Source organism: Mobula hypostoma, chromosome 2 (assembly GCF_963921235.1).
Source record: "Mobula hypostoma chromosome 2, sMobHyp1.1, whole genome shotgun sequence".
Taxonomy (NCBI): Eukaryota; Metazoa; Chordata; class Chondrichthyes; order Myliobatiformes; family Myliobatidae; genus Mobula; species Mobula hypostoma.
In genome coordinates, this window is record NC_086098.1 from 119,793,365 (window position 1) to 119,818,764 (window position 25,400).

At 41.8% G+C, this 25,400-nt stretch overlaps 1 protein-coding gene across 1 annotated transcript in view; it reads left to right on the forward strand.

The window, feature by feature from the left end:
• The window catches only part of LOC134357440 (dynein axonemal heavy chain 8-like), a 1,088,497-nt gene that overhangs the window by 407,547 nt on the left and 655,550 nt on the right, over window positions 1–25,400 (forward strand). The window contains exon 31 of the mRNA XM_063069028.1: window positions 15,425–15,538. Within this exon, the coding sequence (XP_062925098.1) occupies window positions 15,425–15,538 (114 nt within the window). The remainder of the gene's footprint in view (window positions 1–15,424; window positions 15,539–25,400) is intronic.

The following is a 25,400-nucleotide window of genomic DNA, read 5'->3' on the forward strand; positions in this document are numbered from 1 at the left end:
CTACCTCCTCCAGCTCCAGGTACATGTTCTCTCTTTTATCCCTTATTGGTGCTACCCTCACTCTTGTCATCCTCCTCTTCTTCATGTATGTGTAGAACTCCTTGGGGATTTCCTTAATCCTACTCAACAAGGCCCTTTCAAGTCCCTTTCTAGATCTCCTAAGTTCCTTCCTAGCTACCTTTATAACTCATGTCTGATCCTTGCTTCTGAATCCTTCAGTATTTTTCTTTCTTCCTCTTGACTGAATGTTTCAGAATCACTGGCATATGTCATGAAATTTATTGTTTTACAGCAGCAATACACTGCAATAGAATAATAAATAATATCTATAAACTACAATAAGGAATATATATAAAATTAAATAAGTAGTTCAAAAAGAGAGCGAAAAAAGGAATAAAATAAGAGGTAGTGTATATGGGTTCATTACCCAATCAGAATTCTGTTGGCAGATGGGAAGAAGCTGTTCCTGAAACATTGAATGTGTGTCTTCAGGGTCCTGTACCACCTCCTTGTTGGTAGCAATGGGTGATGAGGGTCCTTATTGATGGATGCCATCATTCTAAGGCTTCACCTTTTGAAGGTGTCCTCAATGTTGGGGAACCCCGTGCCCATGATGGAACTGGCTGAGTTTACAACTTCCTGCAGCATTTTCTGAGCCTATGCCATGGCCTCTTCATATCAAACAGTGATGCAACCAGTTAATAAGCTCTCCATGGTACATTTGTAGAAATTTGAGTGCACTATTGGTGACGTACTAAATCTCTTCAAACTCTCAAAAAAAAACTACGGTTGTGCCTTATTTGTAACTGCATCAATATGTTGGGCTCAGAATAGATCTTCAGAGATGTTGACATCCAGGAACTTGAAACTGCTCACTCTTTCCACTGCTGATCAGGTGTGAACTTGTGTGTGTTTCCTCGACTTTGATTTCCTGGTCCACAATCAATCCCTTGGCCTAACTGACATTGAATGCAAGGTATGTATTCCAACACCACTCAACCAGCTGATCTTTCTCACTCTTGTACACCTCCATGTCACTATCTGAAATTCTTCTGGCAATAGTTGTGTCACTAGCAAAATTATAGTTGGCATTTGATCTGTACCTAGCCACACAATCGTGGATGTAGAGAGAGTAGAGTAGTGGGCTAAACACACATCCTTGAGGGCACCAGTGTTGATTATCAGCGAAGAGGAGATGGTATTTCCAATCTGCACTGACTGAAGGTCGGATTGTGTTCAATGCTGAGCTGTAATCAATAAACTGAAGCCTGATGTAAATATTGTTATTGTTTTGGTGATCCAAGACCAAGTAGAGAGCTAGTGAGATTGCATCTGCTATACACCTATTGTGGTGATAGGAAAATTGCTGTGGGTCCAGGCCCTTGCTTAGGCAGGAGTTGATTTAGTAATGACCAACCTCTCAAGCACTTCACAGTAGATGTGACTGCAACTGAGCAACAGTGGTTGAGGCTGCTCAACCTGCTCATCTTAAGGCTGATTTATATTTTTGCGTCAAATGTACGCTGTAGGTACAGCGTAGCCACGTACCCTACGCTGAACCCTATGCCGTAGCCTAACGTGCACCTCTCCCAAAATGTAACTATGCATCACGGCGTTGCAGACCGCAACAACTGTGATTGGTCCGCTTGGGAGCATCGCATTTCCTCCTACGCTGCAATAACTTTTCACTGGCAACTGAAGGGCAGGGAAGGAACTCTGGCTGCAATAATTTCCATAAAGCTTTGCAGATCTCCGAAATTATGGAGGGACCCTGTGCTTGACGCCATTTTATAGCTAGCTGCTACAGCCCGTTGACTTCCACCTGAAGCTAAAACTCGAATGGTGAATATACTGTGTGTACACTGATGCAAAATAAATGGTTGGAGATGATGAACCAAATCGTCAAATTTACCTGCCAACATCCGAAAATATTTGGAATGCATTTCCTCGTCCATGTCTCTCAGAGGCCGGACAACCACTGAAAATTCACTCTCCTTCAGCTTCAGTCGCCATTGTTTGAAGTTTGAGCTCCTTCGTGTTGAGTTTCAACACGAACAAACTCAACACAGTGGCAGAGAAAACCCACCGCCAACTAGCGTTTTGGCGGTGAATTGCAGAGTGACGCAGACACACAACGCACAAGTCTCCCATCCACTACATAATGTACTGGGTAGGCACAGGAGTACATTCAGCCAGAGACTCATTCCACCGAGATGCAGCACAGAGCGTCATAGGAAGTCATTCCTGCCTGTGGCCATCAAACTTTACACCTCCTCCCTTGGAGGGTCAGACACCCTGAGCCGATAGGCTGGTCCTGAACTTATTTCATAATTTACTGGCATAATTTACATATTACTATTTATTTATTATTTATGGTGCAACTGTAATGAAAACCAATTTCCCCCGGGATCAATAAAGTATGGCTGTGACTATAAATGCTCACAATGGCGTACCCCACTTGCGTAGGCTGCGGTGTAAGCTAGTACACACAAGTATAAATCAGCCTTTAGGAACTGGTATGATTTTCGCCCTTTTGAAGCAGGTGGGAACCTCTGACTGCAACCAGAGCTTTTGGTATGTCCTCAAAGCCATACACTCATTCACACAGGCTTAGATGAAATCAGTGACAACTGTGGCATATTCATTCAGAATCAAAGATGAATTCTTGAATATTGTCCAGTCTACTGACTCAAATCAGTTCTGTAAGTGCTCCTGTGTCTCCTTTAACCATACCTTCCTGGTTCTCATCACTGGTGCTATGGTCTTTAGTCTCTGCCTTACCGATAGCCAGGTGATTGAACTTTCCAAAGTGTGGGCGTGACATGGCACAGAAAGCATTCTTGAGGGTGGTATAACAGTGGTCAAATGTGTTGGCTCCTCTGGTTCCACAGGTACATTTAAGAGACTTTTGGATAGGTACATGGCGCTTGGAAAAATAGAGGGCTATGGGTAACCCTAGTAATTTCTAAGGTAGGAACATGTCCGGCACAACTTTGTGGGCCGAAGGGCCTGTATTATGCTGTAGGTTTTCTATGTTTCTATGTAATATGTTGGTAATAGTTGTTCAGGGACTTCTTCAAGCTCAGCTGCTTGAAATCCCCCTCAATGATAGGAAAACTATCAAGGTGTGCATTTTTGTGACTGCTGATCACGATGCTTAGTTCTGCAGTGCCTGGCTGACATTGGCCAGGGGTGAAATGCACAGCAATAGTAGGATGACAGCAGAAAACTCCCGTAGCAGATAAAATGGGCAACACTTGACTACTAGATGTTCTAGGTCGGGTTAGCAAGATTGCGACAGAGCCACCATGTCTGTGCACAATGATGAGTTAATCATAAAGTGTACTCCACCTCTTCTACCTTTAACAGACTCAGTTTCCCTGTCTTCAGTGGATAGTGAAACCTTCGGACTACAGCGTTATGTCCGTAATGGCAGGTATGAGCTATGTTTCTGTGAAGAAAAGTACACAGATGTCCCTCTGGTACTGCATTTTTCTTCTGAGGACTTCAGTTTTATTCTCCAGACACTGTACCTTCACCAGTAAGATAATCAGGAGTGGGGGATCTAAGGGCTCTGTATTTCAATCGTACCTTGTCTCCCATGCTTCCTTTTACTTATAGGAGAACTGCACTCATCATCTGCAGTCTGGGATCTGCCAATTTTTGAGTTTCGATAGATTATTTAACCGTCTTAAAACAACGTTGCTTACTGAAGTACCCATGGCTGTGACTATGGATTTCAGCTGTAGTAATCGTAAACGGGAATTTTTGATTATTCTTATTAGAGCTGCATGCAGAGTCACCACTTATCGGCACCATCTTCACCTCTCTTGTCAACTATTGTTCCTTCACCTTAGAATCGTTTCCCTGCCTCATGCAAGTGCTGCCAAAACAAAAAGTGCTCCATATTTCTGTTCCCAATATACATTCCCAAGTTTCCCATACCATCTGCTCCTATCCCTGTCCAATGCTATGCTAAAGGTCAGGGAGTGTGGACACTGACTCTGAGGTGCTCAACCACTAAGAGATCCATCATTTGACTATATTCATTGCCTAGTGCTAGATCCAGTATGGCCTCTTCTCTAGTCAGCCTACACACAGAGTATTTCAGGAATCCTTCCTGGACACTACTAACAAATTCCACTCCTAAGTATAGGCAATGACACTAACCACAACTATTATCTATATCAGTCTCCCATAAGTTTGCATCCTCGCCTCCACTCTAAATCCATCTACAAGTTCACAGATGATAGCACTGTAGTGGGCCAAAGTTCAAGTAATAATGAGTTGGAGTACTAAAAGGAGATAAAGAGCTTAGTGACATGGTGCCATGATTTTAAAAAACGCTTCTATTTGTATCAAAGGCTCTGGGGTTGATAGAGTGAGAGCTTCAAGTTCCTAGGACTGAACATCACTTATAATCATTTCCAGCTATGTATATGAAGCTCATCATAGAATTTGACATGTTCTCTTTGACCCTTACCAATTTTTATAGATACACCATAGAAAGTATCCAATCCCAATGCATCATGGCTGAGTATGGCAAGTGTGCTGCCCATGACCGCAAGAAACTGCAGACACTTATTGACAAATGACAGCTCATCATGGAAACCATCCTTGCTTCCGTGCACATTGTTGCTGCCTTGTTAAAGCAGCCAGCATCATTAAAGATCCCATTCACTTCAGAAATTCTCTCTTCTCCACCTTCCCATCAGGCAGAAGATACAAAATCCTGAAAGCACATACCATCAGGCTCAAGGACAGCTTCTAACCCACTGTTTTAAGACTATTGAAAATTACAGGCTGGAAGTATGATAAGGCAGACTCTGGTCTCCACAATCTACTTTGTTATGGCCTTGCACTTCACTGTCTATCTTATTCTCTAATGAGAACGAGATTTCCAGACGGTAGGTTGCCTCCCAGGTGGTCAGGGTCAGGGACATCTCGGATCAAGTCCATAGCCGCCTTAAGTCAGAGGGTGAGCATCCAGAGCTCGTGATCCATGTTGAATTGAATTGACTTTATTACTTACATCTTTCATATACATGAGGAGTAAAAATGTTACAACTCCGTCTAAATGTGCAATGTGCAATTTATAGTAATTTATAATAGTATATACAGCAGGATAGTCAATATAACATAGAAATACAGTTATGTCAGCATGAAATAAGCAGTCTGATGATCTGGTGGAAGAAGCTGTCCCAGAGCCTGTTGGTCCTGGCTTTTATGCTGTGGTACCGTTTCCTGGATGGTAACAGCTGGAACAGTTTGTGTTTGGGCTGACTCGGGTCCCCAATGATCCTTTGGGCCCTTTTTGCATACCTGTCTTTGTGAATGTCCTGAATAGTGGGAAGTTCACATCTACAGATGCGCTGGGCTGTCCGCACCACTCTCTGCAGAGTCCTGCGATTGAGGGAAGTACAGTTCCCATACCAGGCAGTGATGCACCCAGTCAGGATGCTCTCAATTGTGCCCCGAAAGAAAGATCTTAGGATTTGAGGGCCCATACCGAACTACTTCAACCATCTGAGGTGAAAAAGGCGCTGTTGTGTTTTTTTTCACCTCAGAGCCGGTATGTATAGAGCACCTGAGATCCTTAGTGATGTTTATGCAGAAGAACTTAAAGCTGTACATCTGCTCAACCACAGATCCATTGATGTCAATTGGGGCTAGCCTGTCTCCATTCTTCCTGTAGTCCACAACCAGCTCCTTTGTTTTTGCAACATTGAGGAAGAGGTTGTTTTCTTGACACCACTGTGTCAGGGTGATGACTCTCTGCAGAGTGCCTCATTATTATTTAAGGTTAAGACAATCAGTGTAGTGTCATTGGCAGATTGGAGCTGTGGGTGGCGACACAGAGAATCAAGGAGAGGGCTTAGTACACAGCCCTGAGATGGATGCATCTGTGTTGTGGGTCAAAGGGGCAGAGGTGAGAGAGCCTGCTCTTACCACCTGCCGCGATCTATCAGGAAGTCCAGGATCCAGCTACTCAAGGCAGGCTGGAAGGCCAAGGTCTCTGAGCTTCTTGTCGAGCCTGGAGGGAATTATAGTGTTGAATGCTGAACTGTAGTCCAAGAACAGCATTCTCACATAAGCATCCTTTTTCTTCAGATGTATAAGGACAGTGTGTAGAGCTGCGGCTATTGCATAGTCTGTTGATTGGTTGTGTCAATAGGCGAATTGTAGGGGGTCCATTGTGGGTGGTAGCATGCTACAGATGTAGTCTTTGACCAGCCTCTCAAAGTATTTGCTTATTATTGAGGTGAGTGTGACTGGACACCAGTCGTTCGGACATGTTACCTTGGTCTTTTTAGGTACTAGAACAATGGTGGATGTTTTGAAGCAGGAGTGCACTCTACGCTGAGAGAGGGAAAGATTAAAATTGTCTGTAAATACACCTGCCTGTTGTGCCACGCACACTCTGACAATGACATGGGTAGGAAGGGTGAGGAAGTACTGCAAAGTCAGTTCAGGGAATTAGTTAAAGATAGGATATCCAGAGTTGCGATCTCAGGATTGCTACCCATGCCACATGCTAGTGAGGCCAGAAATAGAAAGATCATAAATTTTAAACATGGCTAAGGAGCTGGTACTGGAGAGAAGGCTTCAGATTTTTGTACCTTTAGGCTCTCTTCCAGGGAATATGGGATCTGCACTGACGGGACTGTTTGCACCTGAATTTGGGGGGGCGGTGGGGGCGTGATATTCTAATATCCTAGAGGGAAGGTTTCCATTGCTGCACTGGCAGGTTTAAACTAGAATGCAGGGAAAGGGAGTGCCAGAGTAGATAGTGCAGTGGTTGTGGGGAAAGATGTAGTTAAACCCACATACAAAGACACAAATCAAAACTGTTTCCCCACGTGGATGGAATAATTTTGTGGGTTGCATCTGTTTCAATACAAGGTGTATTGTAAGTAAGGTGGATAAGGTTAGAGCATAGATCAATCAGCATGTGAAATTATAACTTTATAGCCATTAGTGAAACTTAATTTGCAAAAGGGACAGAACTGCCTGCTTAGTGTTCTTGTTTCTGTCGTTTTAGGCATGATAGAGTGGGAGGAATTAAAGGGGTTGAAGTGGCATTTCTACTCAGCGCATATACTGTGTCACAGCAGTGCTCAGACAAGACAGACTGGAGAGTTAGTGTATTAAGGCTATATGGGTAGAACTAAGGATTACAAAGGGGAAATAGGATTATATTATAGGCCACCCAATAGTCAGTGAGATTTAGAGAAGCAAATTTTTAAGGAGGTAGCAGTCAGTTGCAAGAAACATAAGGTTATGATAGTGTGTGATTTTAACTTTCCATACCTTGACTGGGACTTCCTTACTGCAAAAGGGCTGGATGGGAAAGAGCTTGTGAAATGTGTTCAGGAAAGTTTCCTTAATATAAAGAGGTACCAACCAGAGACAGTGTGATACTGGATCCCTTGTTAGGGAACAAGACTGGGCAGATGATAGAAGTGTAGAGAAAACTTTAAATCTAGTGATCATATGAAGATAGTTGTGGAGAAGATTAGAGCTGGTTCTTCAGTTGAGATTCTAAAATGAAGAAAGGCCAAGTCATAAGAACATAAGAAATAGGAGCAGGAGGAGGCCATCTGGCCCATCAAGCCTACTCCACCATTCAATAAGATCATGGCTGATATGACCATAGACTCATCTCCACCTACCTGCCTTTTCCCCATAACCTTTAATTCCCCTACTATGCAAAAATCTGCCCAACCTTGTCTTATGTATATTTACTGAAGTAGCCTCCACTGCTTCATTGGGCAGAGAATTCCATAGATTCACCACTCTCTGGGAAAAGCAGTTCCTCATCATCTCCATCCTAAATTTACTTTCCCAAATCTTGAGGCTATGCCCCCTAGTTCTGGTCTCACCTTCCAGTGCCTCTATCTTATCTATCTCTTTCATAATTTTATATGTTTCTATAAGATCTCCTCTCATCCTTCTGAATTCCAGCCAGTACAGTCCCGGGCGACTCAATCTCTCCTCATAGTCTAACCCTCTCATCTCTGGAATCAACCTGGTGAACCTCCTCTACACCACCTCCAAAGTCAGTGTATCCTTCCTAAAGTACGAAGACCAGAACAGCACGCAGTACTCCAGATGTGGCCTCACCAGTACCCTATACATTTGCAGCATAACCTCCCTGCTTTTAAATTCAATCTGTCTAGAAATGAAGGCCAACATTCCATTTGTCGTCTTGATACCCTGCTGCACCTGCAAACCAAGCTTTTGCGATTCATGCACAAACACTCCCAAGTCCTTCTGCACAGCAGCATGCTGCAATACTTTACTATTTAAATAATAATCTGTTCTTCCATTTTTTCTTCCAAAGTGGATGACCTCACATTTACCAACATTGTACTCCTTCTGCCAGACCCTTGCCCACTCACTTAACCTATCTATATCTCTCTGCAGACTCTCTGTATCTTCTGCATAATTTGCTTTTCCACTCAATTTAGTGTCATCAGCAAACTTAGATACACTATGCTTAGTCCCCTTTTCCGGATCATTAATGTATATCGTGAACAGTTGCAGGCCCAGCACCAAGCCCTGTGGCACACCGCTCACCACTGATTGCCATCCAGAGTAACACCAATGTATCCCAACTCTCTGCTTTCTGTTAGTGAACCAATCCTCTATCCCTGCTAAAACTATGCATCCTTATCTTATGGATAAGTCTTCTATATGTCACCTTATCAAATGCCTTCTGGAAATCAAAGTAAATAATGTTCATCTGTTCCCCTCTATCTACTGTGCTCATTATATCTTCAAAGAACTCCAGTTAGTTTGTAAACAGGACCTGCCTTTGCTGAATCCATGCCTAATGGATCCATTTCTTTCCAGATGCCTCGCTATTTCTTCTTTAATGATAGCTTCAAGCATTTTCCCAATTACAGATGTTAAACTAACTGGCCTATAGTTACCTGCCTTTTGCCTACATCCTTTTTTTGAACAGTGGTGAGACATTAGCGTTCTCCCAATCTGTCAGGACCTGCCCAGAGACCAGAGAATTTAGGTAAATTATCACCAAACCCTCAACTATATCCAATGCCATTTCTTTCAGTACCCTGGAATGCATTCCATCTGGACCAGGGGACTTGCTTATCTTCAGGCCCACAAAGTTTGCTCAACACTACCTCTTTAGTGATAGCTATTGTATCGAGGTCCACACCTCCCATCACATCCATATTATCTCTCTTTGACATGTTAGACATATCCTCCATTGTGAAATCCAACACAAAATAGTCATTCAAAGTCTCAGCCATTTCCTCATTAACCAGTATCAATTCCCCCTTCTCGTCCTCGAAGGGACCTACATTCACTTTGGCCACCCTTTTATGCTTTATATAATTATAGAAACTTTAACTATCAGTTATTATATTTCGCGCTAGTTTATTTTCAGAATCTAATGGTATCAGGATGGAGCTGGCATGTGTGAATTGGGACAGGTTAATTTTTGGCAAAGATGTGCTTGTTAAGTGGGAGACCTTCAAAAGTGAAATGTTGAGAGTACAGAGTTTGTATGTTCCTGTCAGAATAAAAGGCAAAGTTAACAATTTTAGGGAACCTTGGTTTTCAAGAGATCGTGAGGCCCTAGTTAAGAAGATAAAGGAGGTGCCTCGCAGATACAGCCAGCAAGGAACAACTGAGGTATTAGAGCAGTATAATAAATGCAAGAAAATACTTAATAAGGAAATCAAAAAGCTTAAAAGAAGACATAGGGTTGCTCTGGCAGACAAGATGAAGGAGTATCCCAAAGGGTTCTATGGATATATTAAGAGCAAAAGGATATCAAGAGGCAAAACTGGTCCTCTGGACGATCAGAGTGGTTATCTACACGTTGATCTGAAAGAGACTGGGGAGATCTTAAATGGATTTGTTTTCATTTGTATTTATTGGAGAGATAAGTGCAGAGTCTATATAAGTGAGACAAAACATCAGTGAGTTCATGGAATGCATACGGATTACAGAGGTGGAAGTGCTTGCTGTGTTGAGGCAAATTGTGTACTCCAAACATGTGTATTTGAAAAATGAAGAAATACTCAAATGGCAAAATAGTATAACCGTGGCTGACAAGAGAAGTCAAAGCTAATGTAAAAACAAAAAAAAGGGCATACAACAAAGCAAAAATTAGTGGAAAGGTAGAGGATTGTGAAGTTTTTAAAAACCTACAGAGAGCAACTAAAAGATGAAATATGAAAGCAAACTAGCAAACAATATCAAAGTGAATAGTAAAACCTTTTTCAAACATGTAAAAAATTAAAGAGAGATGAGAGTGGACATAGGACGGCTAGAAAATGAGGCAGGAGAAATAATAATGGGGGACAAAGAGATAGCTGATTGAACTATTGAGTATTTTGCATTAGTCTTTACTGTGGAAGACACTAGCAGTGTGCCACATGTTGTAGTGTGTGAAGGGAGAGAAGTGTGTGCAGTTACTATTACAAGGGAGAAGTAACTCAAAAAGCTGAAAGACCTAAGAGTACATAAGTCACCTGGACCAGATGAACTGTACCCAAGGGTTCTGAAAAAGGTGGCATTAGAGATTATAGAGGCAATAGAAATGATCTTTCAAAAATCATTAACTCTGGCATGGTGCTAGAGGACTGGAAAATTGCAAATATCTCTCCATTCTTTATGAAAGGAGGAAGGCAGCAGAAAGGAAATTATAGACCAGTTAGCCTGACATCAGTGGTTGGGAAGATGCTAGAGTCAATTGTTAAGGATGAGGTGATGGAGTACTTGGTGACACAGGATAAGATAGGACAAAGTCAGAGTGGTTTTCTTAAGAGAAAATCCTGCCTGATGAACCTTTTGGAATTCTTTGAGGAGATTACAAGTAGGGTAGATAAAGGGGATGCAGTGGATGTTGTATATTTGGACTTCCAGAAGGCCTTTGACAGGGTGCCACAGGTGAGGCTGCTTACCAAGTTAAGAGCTCATGGTATTACAGGAAAGTTACTAACATGCATGGCTGATTGGTAGGAGGCAGCGAGTGGGAATAAAAGGATCCTATTCTGTTTGGCTGCCAGTGACTAGTGGTGTTCCACAGGGGTTGGTGTTGGGACCACTTCTTTTTATGCTGTATATAAGTGATTTAGATGATGAAATAGATGGCTTTGTTGCCAAGTTTGGAGATGATACAAAGATTGGTGGAGGGGCAGGTAGTGTTGAGGAAACAGGGAGGATGCAGAAGGACTTAGATTAGGAGAATAGGCAAGAAAGTGGCAAATAAAATATAATGCTAGAAAATGCATGGTCATGTACTTTGGTAGTAGAAATAAATGTGTGGACTATTTTCTAAATGGGCAGAAAATCCAAAAATCACAAATGCAAAGGGGCTTGTGAGGCCTTGTGCAGAACACCCTGAAGGTTAACTTTCAGTTGAGTCAGTGGTGAGGAAGGCAAATGCTCATTTCAAGAGGTCTAGAATACAAGATCAGGGATGTGATGCTGAGTCTTTATAAGGCACTGGTGAAGCCTCACCTTGAGTCTGACCCTGTGGCTCAGAAGGGTAGGGAACTGAAGAGGATGGCAGCAGTTATAGGGGACTCTATAATCAGGGGGACAGTTAGGCAATTCTGTGGATGCAAAAAGGAAAAACGGATCCCAAGTGCCACGGTCCAAGATGTTTCTGGATGCATCCACAATATCCTGAAAAGAGAAGTTGAGCAGCCAGAAGTCGTGGAACATATTGGTACTAACAACATAGGAAGAAAAAGGGAGGAGGTCCTGAAAAAAAACGGGAGCTAGGAAGGAAGCTGACAAGCAGGATCTAAAAGGTAGTAATCTTGGGGTTACAGCCTGTGCCATGTAACAGTGAGCATAGAAGTAGAATGAGGTGACAGATAAATGCATGGCTGAAGAATTGGAGGATGGGGCAGGGATTCAGACTTCTGGGTAATTGGAACCTCGTCTGGGGCAGGAGGGATCTGTACAAAAGGGGACGGGTTGCACTTGAATCCAAGAGGGACTAATATTCTTATATTCTTGCGGGCAGATTTACTAGAGCTGTTGGGAGTGGTTAAAACTAATATGGCAGGGGGATGGGAACCAGGATGATAGAGCTAAGGATGAGTCAGCAGATTTATAAGTAGATGATGGGTGTTATATGAATGTAAGGAAGGACAAGCCAATGATTGGGTACAGATGCAGACAGAACAAAGAGTTAATTTGTACCACAGAGGCAAAACTCAAAAAGGGCGAAGAATGCAGGACTGAAGGTGCTGGATTTGAATGTGCATAGCATTCAGAATAAGGTGGACAAACTCATGACACAATTAGAGATTGGTCAGTATGACATTGTGGGCATCACTGAGTCATGGCTGAAAGAAGGCCACATTTGGGAGCTTAACATCAAAGGATATACTTTGTATCAAAAGGGCAGGCAGGAAGAAATAGGCAGTGGCTATGTTTGCAAGAGGTGGAATTATCTTTAGAAAGGGGTGATGTAGGGTCAGAGAATGTTGAATCTTTGTGGGTGGAGTTACGAAATTGCAAGGGTAAAAAGACCATTACGAGAATCGTATACAGGTCTCGAAATAGTAGCCAAGGTGTGGGGTTGAGGTTGCAAAGGGAACTGGAAAAGGCAAGTAATAAGGGTAATAACGCAATTGTAATGGGGGGGACTTCAATACACAAGGGAATTGGGAAAATCAGGTTGGTGTCAGATCACAAGTGAGAAAATTTGTTGAATGCCTACAAGATGGCTTTTTAGGGCAGCTTGTGTTTGAGCCTACTTGGGGAAAGGCTATCTTAGATTGGCGTTGGGTAATAACTTATTAGGGAGCTTAACTTAAAGGAACCCTAAGGAAGCAGTGATCATTAATATGACTGAATTCATACTGCAGTTTGAAAGGGAGAAGCATAACTCACATGTACCTGTATCTGTATTGCAATAGAATAATGGAAATTACAGAGGCATAAGAGAGGAGCCTGTCCAAGTGGATTGGAGGAGGATACTGGCAGAGATGACGGCAGGGCAAAGATGGTTGAAATTTCTGGGAATAGTTTACAAGGCGCAGGATAGATATGCCCCACAGAGGAAGAAGTTCTCAAATGGCAAGGGTAGGCAACTGTGGCTGACAAAGGAAGTTAAGGACTATATAAAAGCCAAAGAAAGGGCATATAAGGTGGTAAAAGTGAGTGGGAAGTTTAAAATCCGACATAAGGCAACTAAGAAAGCTCTATGAAGGGAAAAGATGAAATATGTGGACCGACTAGCCAATAATATAAAGCAGGATACCGTAAGTCTTTTCAGTTATATCAAGAGTAAAAGGGAGATTAGAGTTGATATTGGACCACTAGAGAATGATGCTGGTGAGGTAGTAATGGGGAACAAAGAAATGGCAGATGAACTTAATGGGTAATTTGCATCTGTCTACACTGTGGAAGACACTGGCAGTGTGCCAGAGGTCCGTGAGTGTCAGGGAGCAAGAGTGAGTGCTATTGATATTACAAAGGAAAAGGTGTTAGGCAAGCACAAAGGTCTTAAGGTGGATAAGTCACCTGGGACAGATGGACTACATCCCAGAGTCCTGAGAGAGGTTGCTGAAGAGATAATGGATGCATTGGTCATGATCTTTCAAGAATCACTTGATTCTGGCATGGTCCTGGAGGACTGGAAGATTGCAAATGTCACTCCACTCTAAGAAGAGAGGAAGGCAAATAAAGAAAATTATAGGCCAATTAGCCTAATCTCAGTGGTTAGGAACGTGTTGGAGTCTATCATTCGGGATGAAGTTTTGAGGTACTAATGATAAAATAAGTCAAAGTCAACATGGTTTCAGTAAAGGGAAATCTTGCCTGACAAATCTGTTAGAGTTCTTCAAGTAACTAACAAGCAGAGTGGACAAAGGAGAGGCAGTGGATGTCACAACACTGCTATATGACTCCGAAGCCTGGGTTTTGCAAAAGCAAATCTGGTTGCTTGAGTGCTTCCATCAGCACTACTTCTACTCCCTCAAGGGTATCAGCTGGCAGGATCGTGTCTCTAACAATGAAATCCAGGAGAAGGCTCAACTTCCAAGTATTGAGGCCACTTTGCTAATCAAGCGGTTCTGCTGGTCAGGCCACATTTCTCGCATGAACAACTCCAGGTTACTGAAAGCAGTACTCCATGGAGAACTCTCTCAGGGTAAAGAGATTATGGTACCCTGTGCAAGAGGTACAAAGACCAACTTAAGCAGCAGCTCTGTCAGGCAGATATCAAGGTCAATGAGTGGCAATAGCTGGCTTGTGACAGAGACTGCTGGAGAACACTGATCCACAGAGCAGCCAAGAAGTTTGAGGAATCAAGAAGAGCGACTGCTAAAGAGAAGAAGCAAGACAATAAGAATCCTGCTACCCAGGCACCCTCATCCCAACTGTTCCAGTATCCCTACTGCTCCAGAGTCTGTAAATCCAAAATTGGCAGAATTGGTCTCTACAGTCACCAATGATCATGCCGTCGTTACTGAGGACTCTTCTACGCTCCTGATCTTCGCAAGCGAAGAACCAGCCATCATCTTTCAATAGAAGTTAATTTCTTGTCTTTCCAAATTCCTACGTGATACAACTAGTCTGAAATTATATTTGTATTCAATTTCAAGCAGTTTATCATAAGCAAAAAAAATTCTGAGTAAGAAACTCTTCTGAAAAATTCGTCATCCAGTGTCAGAGCTTACAACAAATGTAAAGATATAGAGCCATCAGTATTTTATGGATCATTCATTATGTCGATTTGAGATTCAACTATTTAACAAAAATTTGAATCTTAACATATGGCTGAGTTATTGTCAAATGATAGGGCAAAGTAATGCTCTATCATGTATCCTTAATCTGGGAGATTAAAAAATCAATTTTGATAAATGTGATGACACTTAGCTGCAGTTTACTCTGACTCTTCCGCAGAAGTTGCCAGATGGTAATTGGTATCGGAAATTGGCTAGCTTTCTGCTAGACTCACTACTACCATCAAATTTACCCCTGCTGATCAGCAAACTTAATTGTGCCTGGCAATTTACCTGGAAGATTGATAGCCGTTATCTGCTTAAGTTGTCTCATTGAGGAGCATGGTTGATAGTGTGTTTGAACTTAGGACTTTGCAATGTTGATGAGCAAAATGGTTGACTATGCCTTAAACTAAATTTATATACTTACATGTTACTGAAAAATTTAGGCATATTCTACACTTACTCTACATTCTACATATTTCTATTCTGGATTTTTATTAGAAACTCCAAATTTCAAATAAATTTAGTCAATAAACTTGATTGCTGGGTTTGAACAATTTTCTTTTGATGTTTTAAGTAGTTCTGAATGCTTTTCTATTCATTAACTTTTTAACATGAACATAGTTTGTGTTGAACTATTCAAATCAAAGACATTGCAAAACCTTACAGTATCATGCTATAATTGCTTATCTCAACAGAGAAATGTGCAGGATGAATTGATGAAGGTTCAACCCAAATTTAAAGCAGACCTGCTGGAATCAGTTGATATCTTCCAGAAGGAAGTACTCAAATATGGTCGACAGTATGAAAAGGTAAATATTTTTATATGGTATTAATTCTGCAGACTATATCAGAAAAGAAGAGATCCTTATCATGTGCTTTTTTCCACTATTCTATCTACAGACACATCCATTCTTTTGGTTTCAATTCTCATGCTGCGATCCCTGATTGGGGGGGAGATGGGCTGGAGGAGTCAAATATATATAATTTATTTAAATTGACATTAACCTGCTACATTTTAAGTTTCTGCTACCAAAGTAATCAGTCCTGGAAGATTATTAACTTATTTAAATCATGACTGTGAAATACATTTGGGAGCCTGAATTGAGCAACTCGTGCTTCATTATGATATACCTATATTGTATTGTATAATGTTTGTTGCTGTGCCAGTGGTCCAGAAACCTATATTATAGTTTCCATATTGCCACGCAGATAAATTGAAACAACTTGTGTAGCTACCTCTGCATTGTAGTGGAGATTTGTTAAACCTTTGATGCATGGAGTAATTTCTGAACAAAAGAGAAGTAGATTGAATTCAAGATTCTAGACTCAAATTTATTTGATGTCACTTCTGGTATACAAGTGTAAAGGAGAACAAAATAAGTGTTACTACTTATTCAATGCAGCATATGAAAAATACACTAAGATAAAGAACACAATAATAAAAACACAATAAATATAAATAAGTTATCTTGTATACATTGATTATACAGTATGTACATAAAGTATGGTGGGGTGGCATAGCGTGTGGAGGTGTTGATCAGCTTTATTGATCGGAGATAGTAACTGATTTTTGAGTCTGGTGGTCATGGTGTGGATACTATGTAGCCTCCTCCCTAATGGGAGTGGGATAAATAGCCCATGAGAAGGGTGGGTGTGATCCTTCATGATGTTTCTGGCCTTTTTCTGGCATCTTTCTGTATATATGTCCTTGATGGTGGGTAGGCTGATGCCAGTGATGTGGTGGGCAGTACTTATTATACATTGTAAAGCCTTCCTTTTTCCCCACAGTGTAGTTCCTGTACCATACAGTGATGCAGCATGTTAAGATATTCCCTACTGCACCTCTGTATAAATTTGTGAGAATTGATGTGCATAGTCCAGCTCCTTTCTGCCTCCTCAGAAAAATAGAGGCATTGGTAAGCATTCTTGATTGTGTGGGATGAGTTCTGAGACCATGAGAGATTTTGCGAGATATGCACTCCCAGGAATTTGAAACAGCTTGTGGTTTCCACTGCTGTACCCCTGAAGTAAAGAGGGGTATGAATAGTGTGAGTTCTCCTGAAGTCAATAACTATCTGCTTTGTCTTGATGACATTCAGAAGAGGTTATTTGCATGGCAGCAGGCCTCAAGCTCTTCTACTTCCTCTCTATAGGCAGTCTCATCACTGTTGGTGATGAATCCCACCACTGTCGTGTCATGAGCAAACTTGACATCAATAATGTTGATATCTATAATAAGCAGCACAAGGCTGTGTGCTTAGCCCCCTGCTCTGCTCTCTTTGCTCCTATGACTTTCTGGCTAAGCACAACTCCAATGCCATATTTAAGTTTGCTGACAACAGTACTGTCATAGGCGGAATCAAAGGTGGTGACGAATCAGCATATAAGAAGGAAATCGAAAATCTGGCTGAGTGGTGCCACAACAAATTCTTACTCCATGTCAGCAAGACCAAGAAGCTGATTATTGACTTCAGGGGAAGGAAACCAGAGGGCCATGAGCCAGTCCTCAATGGGAGATCAGAGGTAGAGAAGGTGAGAAACATTAAATTCCTCGGTGTTATCATTTTAGCTGTCCTGTCCTGAGCCAAGCACGTAAGTGTAATTACAAAAAAACACAGCAGTGTCTCTACTCCCTTAGAAGTTTGCAAAGATTCAGCATAACATCTAAAACTCTGACAAACTTCCATAGATGTCTGGTGGAAGTATATTGACTGGCTTTGTCACAGACTGGTATGGAAACACCAATGACTTTGAATGGAAAATCCTACAAAATGTTGTGGATATGGACCAGTCCATCACAAGTAGAGCCCTCCCCACCATTGAGCACATCTACATGGATTGTTGTTGCAGGAAAGTAGGATCCATAATCAGGGGCCCCACCACACAGGTCATGCTTTCTTCTCGTTGCTGCCATCAGGAAGGTGGTACAGGAGCCTCAGGACTCACACTGCCACATTCAGAAACAGTTATTACCTCTCAACCATTGGGCTCTTGAACCAGTGGGGATAACTTCACTCAACATCATTTGCCCCATCACTGAACTGTTCCCACAACCTATGGACTCACTTTCAGGACTTTTCATCCCATGTTCTCAATATTTATTGCTTGCTTATTTATTTATCTCTCTCTCTCTCTCCTCCCCCCCCCTTTCCTTTTTTCATTTTTTTTTTGTACTTGCACAGTTTGTCATCTTTTTCACACTGATTGTCACCCTGTTGGTGTGGTCTTTCATTGATTCTATTATGGTTATTGGATTCATTGAATATGTCTGCAAGAAAATAAATATTAGGGTTGCATATGGTGACATATATGTACTTTGATAATAAATTTACATTGAACTTTGAATACTTCAGGAAGATTCTCAAAACTGACACTGCAGCAAGCTCTGTCATGGGAAGAGATTACCTGGTGGATGGAGGAAAGAATTTCAAGTATATTCTCAAAACTGCCTTAAAAATGCTGTATGCACAATGCCATCTTGGACAATGTCTCCCATCCACTACACAATGGATTGGTTGGGCACAGGAGTACATTCAGCCAGCGACTCATTCCACCGAGATGCAACATTAAGCGTCATAGGAAGTCATTCCTGCCTGTGGCCATCAAACTTTACAACTGCTCCCTTGGAGGGTCAGACACACTGAGCCAATAGGCTGGTCCTGGACTTATTTCCTGGCATAATTTACATATTACTATTTAATTATTTATGGTTTTATTACTATTATTTATGGTGCAACTGTAATGAAAACCAATTTCCCTCAGGATCAATAAAGTATGACTATGACTATGAATTGCTATGGAGAAGGATTTAAAATGACACTGAAACCCTTGAGTTCATTAATTAATTATTTACACACATAAGCTCTGTGTAAATGGCAGAAAAATTAAACCTTTTCAAAAACTACTCAATTAACTCTGTCCAAATATGGCAACATCTTCTGGGCACTTATTTATCTTACCTTACAACCCACAGAAATAGAATGGAAGCAAGTAACCTCAGTCCTGAGAAACTGCCTAAGAAGAAGACAATTTCAGGAGGAATCTGTGATTGAGAATTCTTTGGCACTTCTGACTGTATACACTTCAAATTGTTTGGCCTTATCTATTGCATTCATGTTCTGGGTACAAAATCACTAAAAATGAGGATGGTCATGAAGGCTCCACCTTCTACTGGTTAAATTAAGATCGTGGCTCAGACTTAGTTATTTCACTTGTAGAGATGGTTTTGGGGACAGCATGGGGAATTAGGGGACAGATTAAGTTTAGGAACAGGGATGAAGGGAAGCTAAAGGTTACAGGCAAGAGCCGGTGATCAGAGTCCAGATCAGAGCACTTCATGGTTAAAGGCTGGTGTGCCCAGTGGATGGATGAAGGACTAAAACCAACCATTGCTGTAGTCAATGACTGAGGTCAGTAGACCCCATGGACAAGGGCTGATGACTCCCACCCCCCCCCCACCAGGTTGGTGAGTACCCCTGGATCAAGAAGTCTTAGATTCTGAGGTCTTTGCAGGCAGGAGGTACGAGGGCTGTTGATCCCTCCAGGATGGCAAGTCTCAGGGTCAAAGCCCATGTGGGTTCTGAAATTACCCAGAGGCTGGCGAAGTCTAGAAGTTGAAGTCCAGGGATAGCCAAATACAGAAGTCAAAACCTGAAGTTCAAATACTGAAGTCAGCAAGTCCAGAGATCGAGACCCGAAGGTCAAGCCCTTGGGTCAACATGTCTGAGGGTCGAAGGTCTGAGAATCTGTGAGTCTGGGCCAATGACTGGAGATTAGAGGTTCAATATCTGCAAGTATGGGAGTCTAGTGGACTAGTGGTAGGAGACTCGGGGGTGGCCTGCCCTGGGGTTCAAGGTCTGTCTGTGAGTGTGAATGGATGGGTGGTTGAGAGGGTGAGAAAGGAGTTTGAATTGCTGTTGTTGTTTTATTGTTATTCTGATTGCTGTTGTTATTGTCATTGCTTGTGTTTTTCTGTGGAATATGGTGAGCCAGACAGAATGTTTAGTGACTCTTGTGGGCTGCCTCCAGCACATCCTTATATTATGCTAGTTAATGCAAGTGGATCTTCACTGTATATTTTAATGTACCTGTGATACATAAATGAATATGAATCTAAATAGCTATCCAGCATTTTTAATGACAAGATATAGCCAAAGACAGAGTTTTGATTTTGAGACTGTTTATTGATTCTCCAGTTTAGGATTACATAGAACACACAGGTAAAACAGTACAACACAGGAACAGCCCCTTCAGCATACTTTCCCCTCTCATCTTAAATGTATATCCTTTGATATTAGTCTGTTCTACCTTGAGAAAAATATTTTAATTGTTCAGTGTCTCACAAGATTTTATAAAGTTCTATCAGTTGTCCTTCAGCCTCTGCTGCTCCAGAGAACACAACCCTAAATAGTCTAACCTCTCCTTATAGTACATGTCCTCTAATCAAGGCAGCATCCTGGTAAGCATCTTCTGCACACGTTCAAAAACCACCATATTCTTCCCATACTGGGTGAAAAGAGATGGTTGTTGACCACAGGAGGACACGGAACGACCACTGTCCACTGAACATTGACGACTCCTCCATAGACATCATTAAGAGCACCAAATTTCTTGGTGTTCACCTGGCGGAGAATATCACCTGATCCCTCAACACCAGCTCCATAGCAAAGAAAGCCCAGTAGCGTCTCTACCTTCAGTGAAGGCTGAGAAAAGTCCATCTCCCACCCTCCATCCTCACCACATTCTACAGAGGTTGAATTGAGAGCATCCTAAGCATTTGCATCACTGCCTGGTTCGGAAATTGTGCCATCTCGGATTGCAAGACCCTGCAACGGATAGTGAGGTCAGCTGAGAAGATCATCGGGGTCTCTCTTCCCGCCATTAGTGACATTTACACCACACGCTGCATCCGTAAAGCAAACAGCATTATGAAGTATCCCACGCACCCCTCATACAAACCCTCCCTCCTGCCATCTGGCAAAAGGCACCGAAGCATTCGGGCTCTCATGACCAGACTATGTAACAGTTTCTTCCCCCAAGTCATCAGACTCTTCAATACCCAGAGCCTGGACTGACACCAACCTACTACCCTCTACTGTGCATATTGTCTTGTTTATTATTTATTGTAATGCCTGCACTGTTTTGTGCACTTCATGCAGTCCTGGGTAGGTCTGTAGTCTAGTGTTGTTTAACTTAGTTCAGTGTAGTTTTTGTATTGTTCATGTAGCACCATGGTCCTGAAAAACGTTGTCTCATTTTTACTGTGTACTGTACCAGCAGTTATGGTAGAAATGACAATAAAAAGTGACTTGACTTGACTTGAAATTGAATGGAATACTCCACATGTGGCCTAGACAGAGGTTTATAAAGCTGAAACATAGCTTCCTGACTGTTGAACTCAATTAATAACGGTAAGATACACTTTCTTTACAGACCTATGGACGTGTTGCCACTTTCAAGGAGCAATAGGTTTGAACTCCAAAATCTCTCTGCACATTGACACTGTTAATGATCCTGCCATTAGTTGTGTACTTTCTCTTTACATTTGATCTCTTAAGGTGCAACACCTCACTCTTGCAATTTGTCCATCTGCCATTAATATATCACAAACAGATACCGGTGAAACACCACTAGTCATGAACCTCCAGCCCATCAACTACTATCTTGTATTGGTAAGCTAATTCAGTAAACAAAAGGACGTCACCATGGATTCCACACATTTTAAACTTCTGGATAAGACTATCATGAAGGACCTTGTCAAACACCTTACTAAAATCCATGCAACATCCATTGTTCTACCGTCATCAATCACATCAAGCACTTCCTCTGAAAACTCGATCAAGTTAGTAGGACATGACCTGCCCTACACAAAGTTACGCTGACTATCCTAATTAGCCTATGCTTTTCCAAATGCTTATAAGTCCTATTCCTATGAATCCTTTCCATAAGCTTCCCTCCCATTAACATGAGACTCCCTGGCCTATAAATTCCAAAATTATCCCTATTTCTGTCCTAGAGCAGAGCAAGAAAATTAGCATTTGCTAGTCTTTTGGGATCTTGCCTATGGCTAGACAGCACATAAAGACTTTAGTTAATACCCAGCAGTCTCATCTCTTGCTTCTCTATTAGCCTAGGGTATATCCCATTTGGCTTTGGGGATACTCACATTAATGTTCTTCAACATTCCAAATACCACCACTTTCTTTATAAGACAATAAGATATAGGAGCACAATTAGGCCATTTGGCCTATTGAGTATGCTCTGCCTTTTCCTTATGGCTAATCCAATTTTCCTCTCAACCCCAATCTCCTGCCTTCTCCCCATATCCCTTCATGCCTGTGTCAAAGAAGCCCACGGATTCGCTATTCTCTGGTTAAAGAAATTCCTCCTCAGCTCCATTCTAAAAGGGTGCCCCTCTATTCTGAGGCAGTGGCCTCTAGTCTTAGACTCTCCCACCACAGCAAACATCCTCTCCACATCCACCCTATCAAGGTCTTTCTCCATTTGAAGATTTCAATGAGGTCACCCCTCATTCTTTTGAATTCTAGTGAATACAGGCCCAGAGCCATCAAATGCTGTTCATGTGACAAGCCATTCAATCTTGGAATAATTTTCGTGAACCTCCTTTGAACCCTCCCTAGTTTCAGCATATCCTTTCTAAGATACTGTAGGGGGTCCAAAACTTCTCACAATACTCCAAGTGAGACCGTGTTAGTGCTTTATAAAGTCTTAACATTACATCCTTGCTTTTATATTCTAGTCCTCATGAAATGAATGCTAACATTGCATTGGCTTTCCTCACCAAAGACTCAACCTGCAAATTAACCTTGAGAGAATCCTGCACAATGATTCCCAAGACCATTTACACCTCAGTTTTTGTGTTTCTCAACATTTAGAAAATAGTCTGCTCTTTCATTTCTTCTACCAAAGTGCATGTCCATACACTTCCCAACACTGTATTCCATCAGCCATTTCTTTGCTCATTCTCCTGATCTGTCTAAGTCTTTCTGTAGCCTCTCTACTTCCTCAAAAACACCTGCCCCTCCACCTATCTTCATATCATCTGCAAACTTGGCAACAAAGCCATCAATTCTATCATCCAAATCATTGGCATATAATGTAAAAAGAATCGGTTCCTACACAGATCCCTGTAGAACACCACTTGTCACCAGCAGCCAACCAGGAAAAGCTCCCTTTATTCCCACTCTTTGCCTCCTGCCAATCAGCCACTGATTTACCATGCTAGAAACTTTCCAGTAATCCAATCGGTTCTTAGCTTGTTAAGCAGCCTTATGTGTGACACCTTGTCAAAGGCCTTCTGAAAATCCAAGTACAGAACATACACCAATTCTCCTTGGTCTGTTTTGATATTTCGTCAACAGATTTGTCAGGCAAGATTTTCCCTTGAGGAAACTATGCTGACTACAGCCTATTTTATCATGTGCCTCCAAGTATCCTGAGACCTCATCCTTAATAATCGACTCCAACATTTTTCCAACCTCTGAGGTCTGCCTCTTTCCCTTCTTGAAGAATTAATGACATTTACAATTTTCTAGTCTTCTGGAACCATTCAAGAATCAAGTGATTCTTGAAAGATCATTACTAATGCCTCTGCAATCTCTTCAGCCACCTCTTTCAGAACCCTGAGATGTACACCATCTGGTCCAGGTGACTTATCTACCTTCAGACCTTTGAGTTTCCCAAGAACCTTCTCTGTAGTTATGGTAGCTTCATACACTTCATGACCCCTGACACCTGGAACTTCCATCATATTGCTAGTGTCTTCCACAGTGAATACTGATGCAAAATATTTATTCAGTTTGTCTGCTATTTCATTGTCCCTGATTACTACCTCTCCAGCTTCATTTTCCAGTGGTCATATATCTACTTTTGCCTCATGTATCGGAAGAAACTTTTGCTATCCTCTTTAGTATTATTGGCTTGCTTACTTTCATATTCAATCTTTACCTTAATGACTTTTTTAGTTGCCTTCTGTTGGTTTTTGAAAGTTTCCCAGTCCTCTAACTTTTCACTCATATTTGCTCTATTATATGCCCTCTCTTTGGCTTTTATGTTGGCTTTGAACTTTCTTGTTAGCCACAGTTATGTCATCCTGCGTTTAGAATACTTCTTCCTCTTTAGCATGTATCTATCCTGTGTCTTCTGAATTGCTACAGCAATTCCAACCATTACTGCTTTGCTGTCGTCCCTGCCAGTGTTCTTTTCCAGTCAATTCTGACCAATCCCTCTCTCATACCTCTGTAATTCCCTTTACTCCACTGAAATACTGATACACCAGACTTTAGCTTCTTCTCAAATTTTAGGGTGAATTCAGTCATATTATGATCACTTACTCCCAAGGGTTCTTTTACCTTAAGCTCTCCTATCAATTCTAGTTCTTTGCACAACACCCAGTCTAGGATAGCAGATCTCCTAGTGGGCTCAATCAGGAGCTGCTCTAAAAAGCTATCTCATAGGCACTCTAGAAATTCTCCCTCCTGGAATCCAGCATCAACCTGATTTTCCCAATCAACCTGCGTATTGAAATCCACCATGTCTATTGTGTGTGTACACGCGCGCACACACACACACACACACACACATCACAAAGAAGTCACACAACTGCAGGACATGACTGGTCATGGAACTCCAGTTAGGGAAACACCCCTCTACTTTAATATTCTGGAAAAGCCTTGTCAAGTACCCTCCTAAAAAAAAAAGTCCATATTAACAATATCTGCTGCACTACCCTCATCAATCTTCTTTGTCACCTCTTCAAAAAGCTCTAGCAAATTTGTAAGACATGATCTGTCTACACAAAGCCATCCTGCCAATCCCTAATGAGCTCAAGCTGGACCTTCCCACTGGAATTGTCTTTGTGCAGAGTCCTCAGCCTTTATATGGGGAGTAGAAAGGGTTTCATAGGGCAAGTTTGCAAGTTGATTTGCAAACTCCCCAGTTGCCTGTCATTTCTGAAACTGGGAGACGTCGTTGTATCATGTATGTCTGGAGTTTAAGAGGTTTCAGCCTCTATTTGAATATCTGAAGGGACTGTACCTCAGGTTTTGGATGCACTTCAGCCTCACACTACTGATCTTCACTCACCCGATAATGAGTTGGGTGAGTCAGTCCGAGGGTCTCCTAGTTTGTTTGCTCCTGGGCCTTGTCAAGGTGGCTGTTCACACGTCTTGGCAGCCAGCAGTTAAAATTTTAGTCTGAGCTGATTGCTTATCTTTTTTCAAAAGTTACATACCTGCCCTTGTGTTCCTGGAGAAGGACCACGCTGTATCCGAGCTACAATAAGGACTTCCAGGATTGGTGGGCATCACAGGAGCTCGATGGAGATAGCGATTCTAGATAGAGATGATTGTATTATAATTTGAAACTGTAAATAGTGTAAGCAGTAGAGCACGTACTATTGTAGTTATGTGATGCTGTCATCAATGAATAAACTTCCTTTAGAAAAAAAGAAAGCACATACTTTTCTAAATGCAAGTCTATCTTATCCCTAAGAGTTCTCTTCAGTAACGCTCACTGGACTACAGTATAATTTCCTGGATTATCCCTTTTGCAGCCTTTAACAAGCTAACAACATTGCCTACTCTCTCCTCCTCTGGCATCTTGCCATCAGCTAGAGAGAATACCAAGGTAGATACATAAAAGACTGAGATA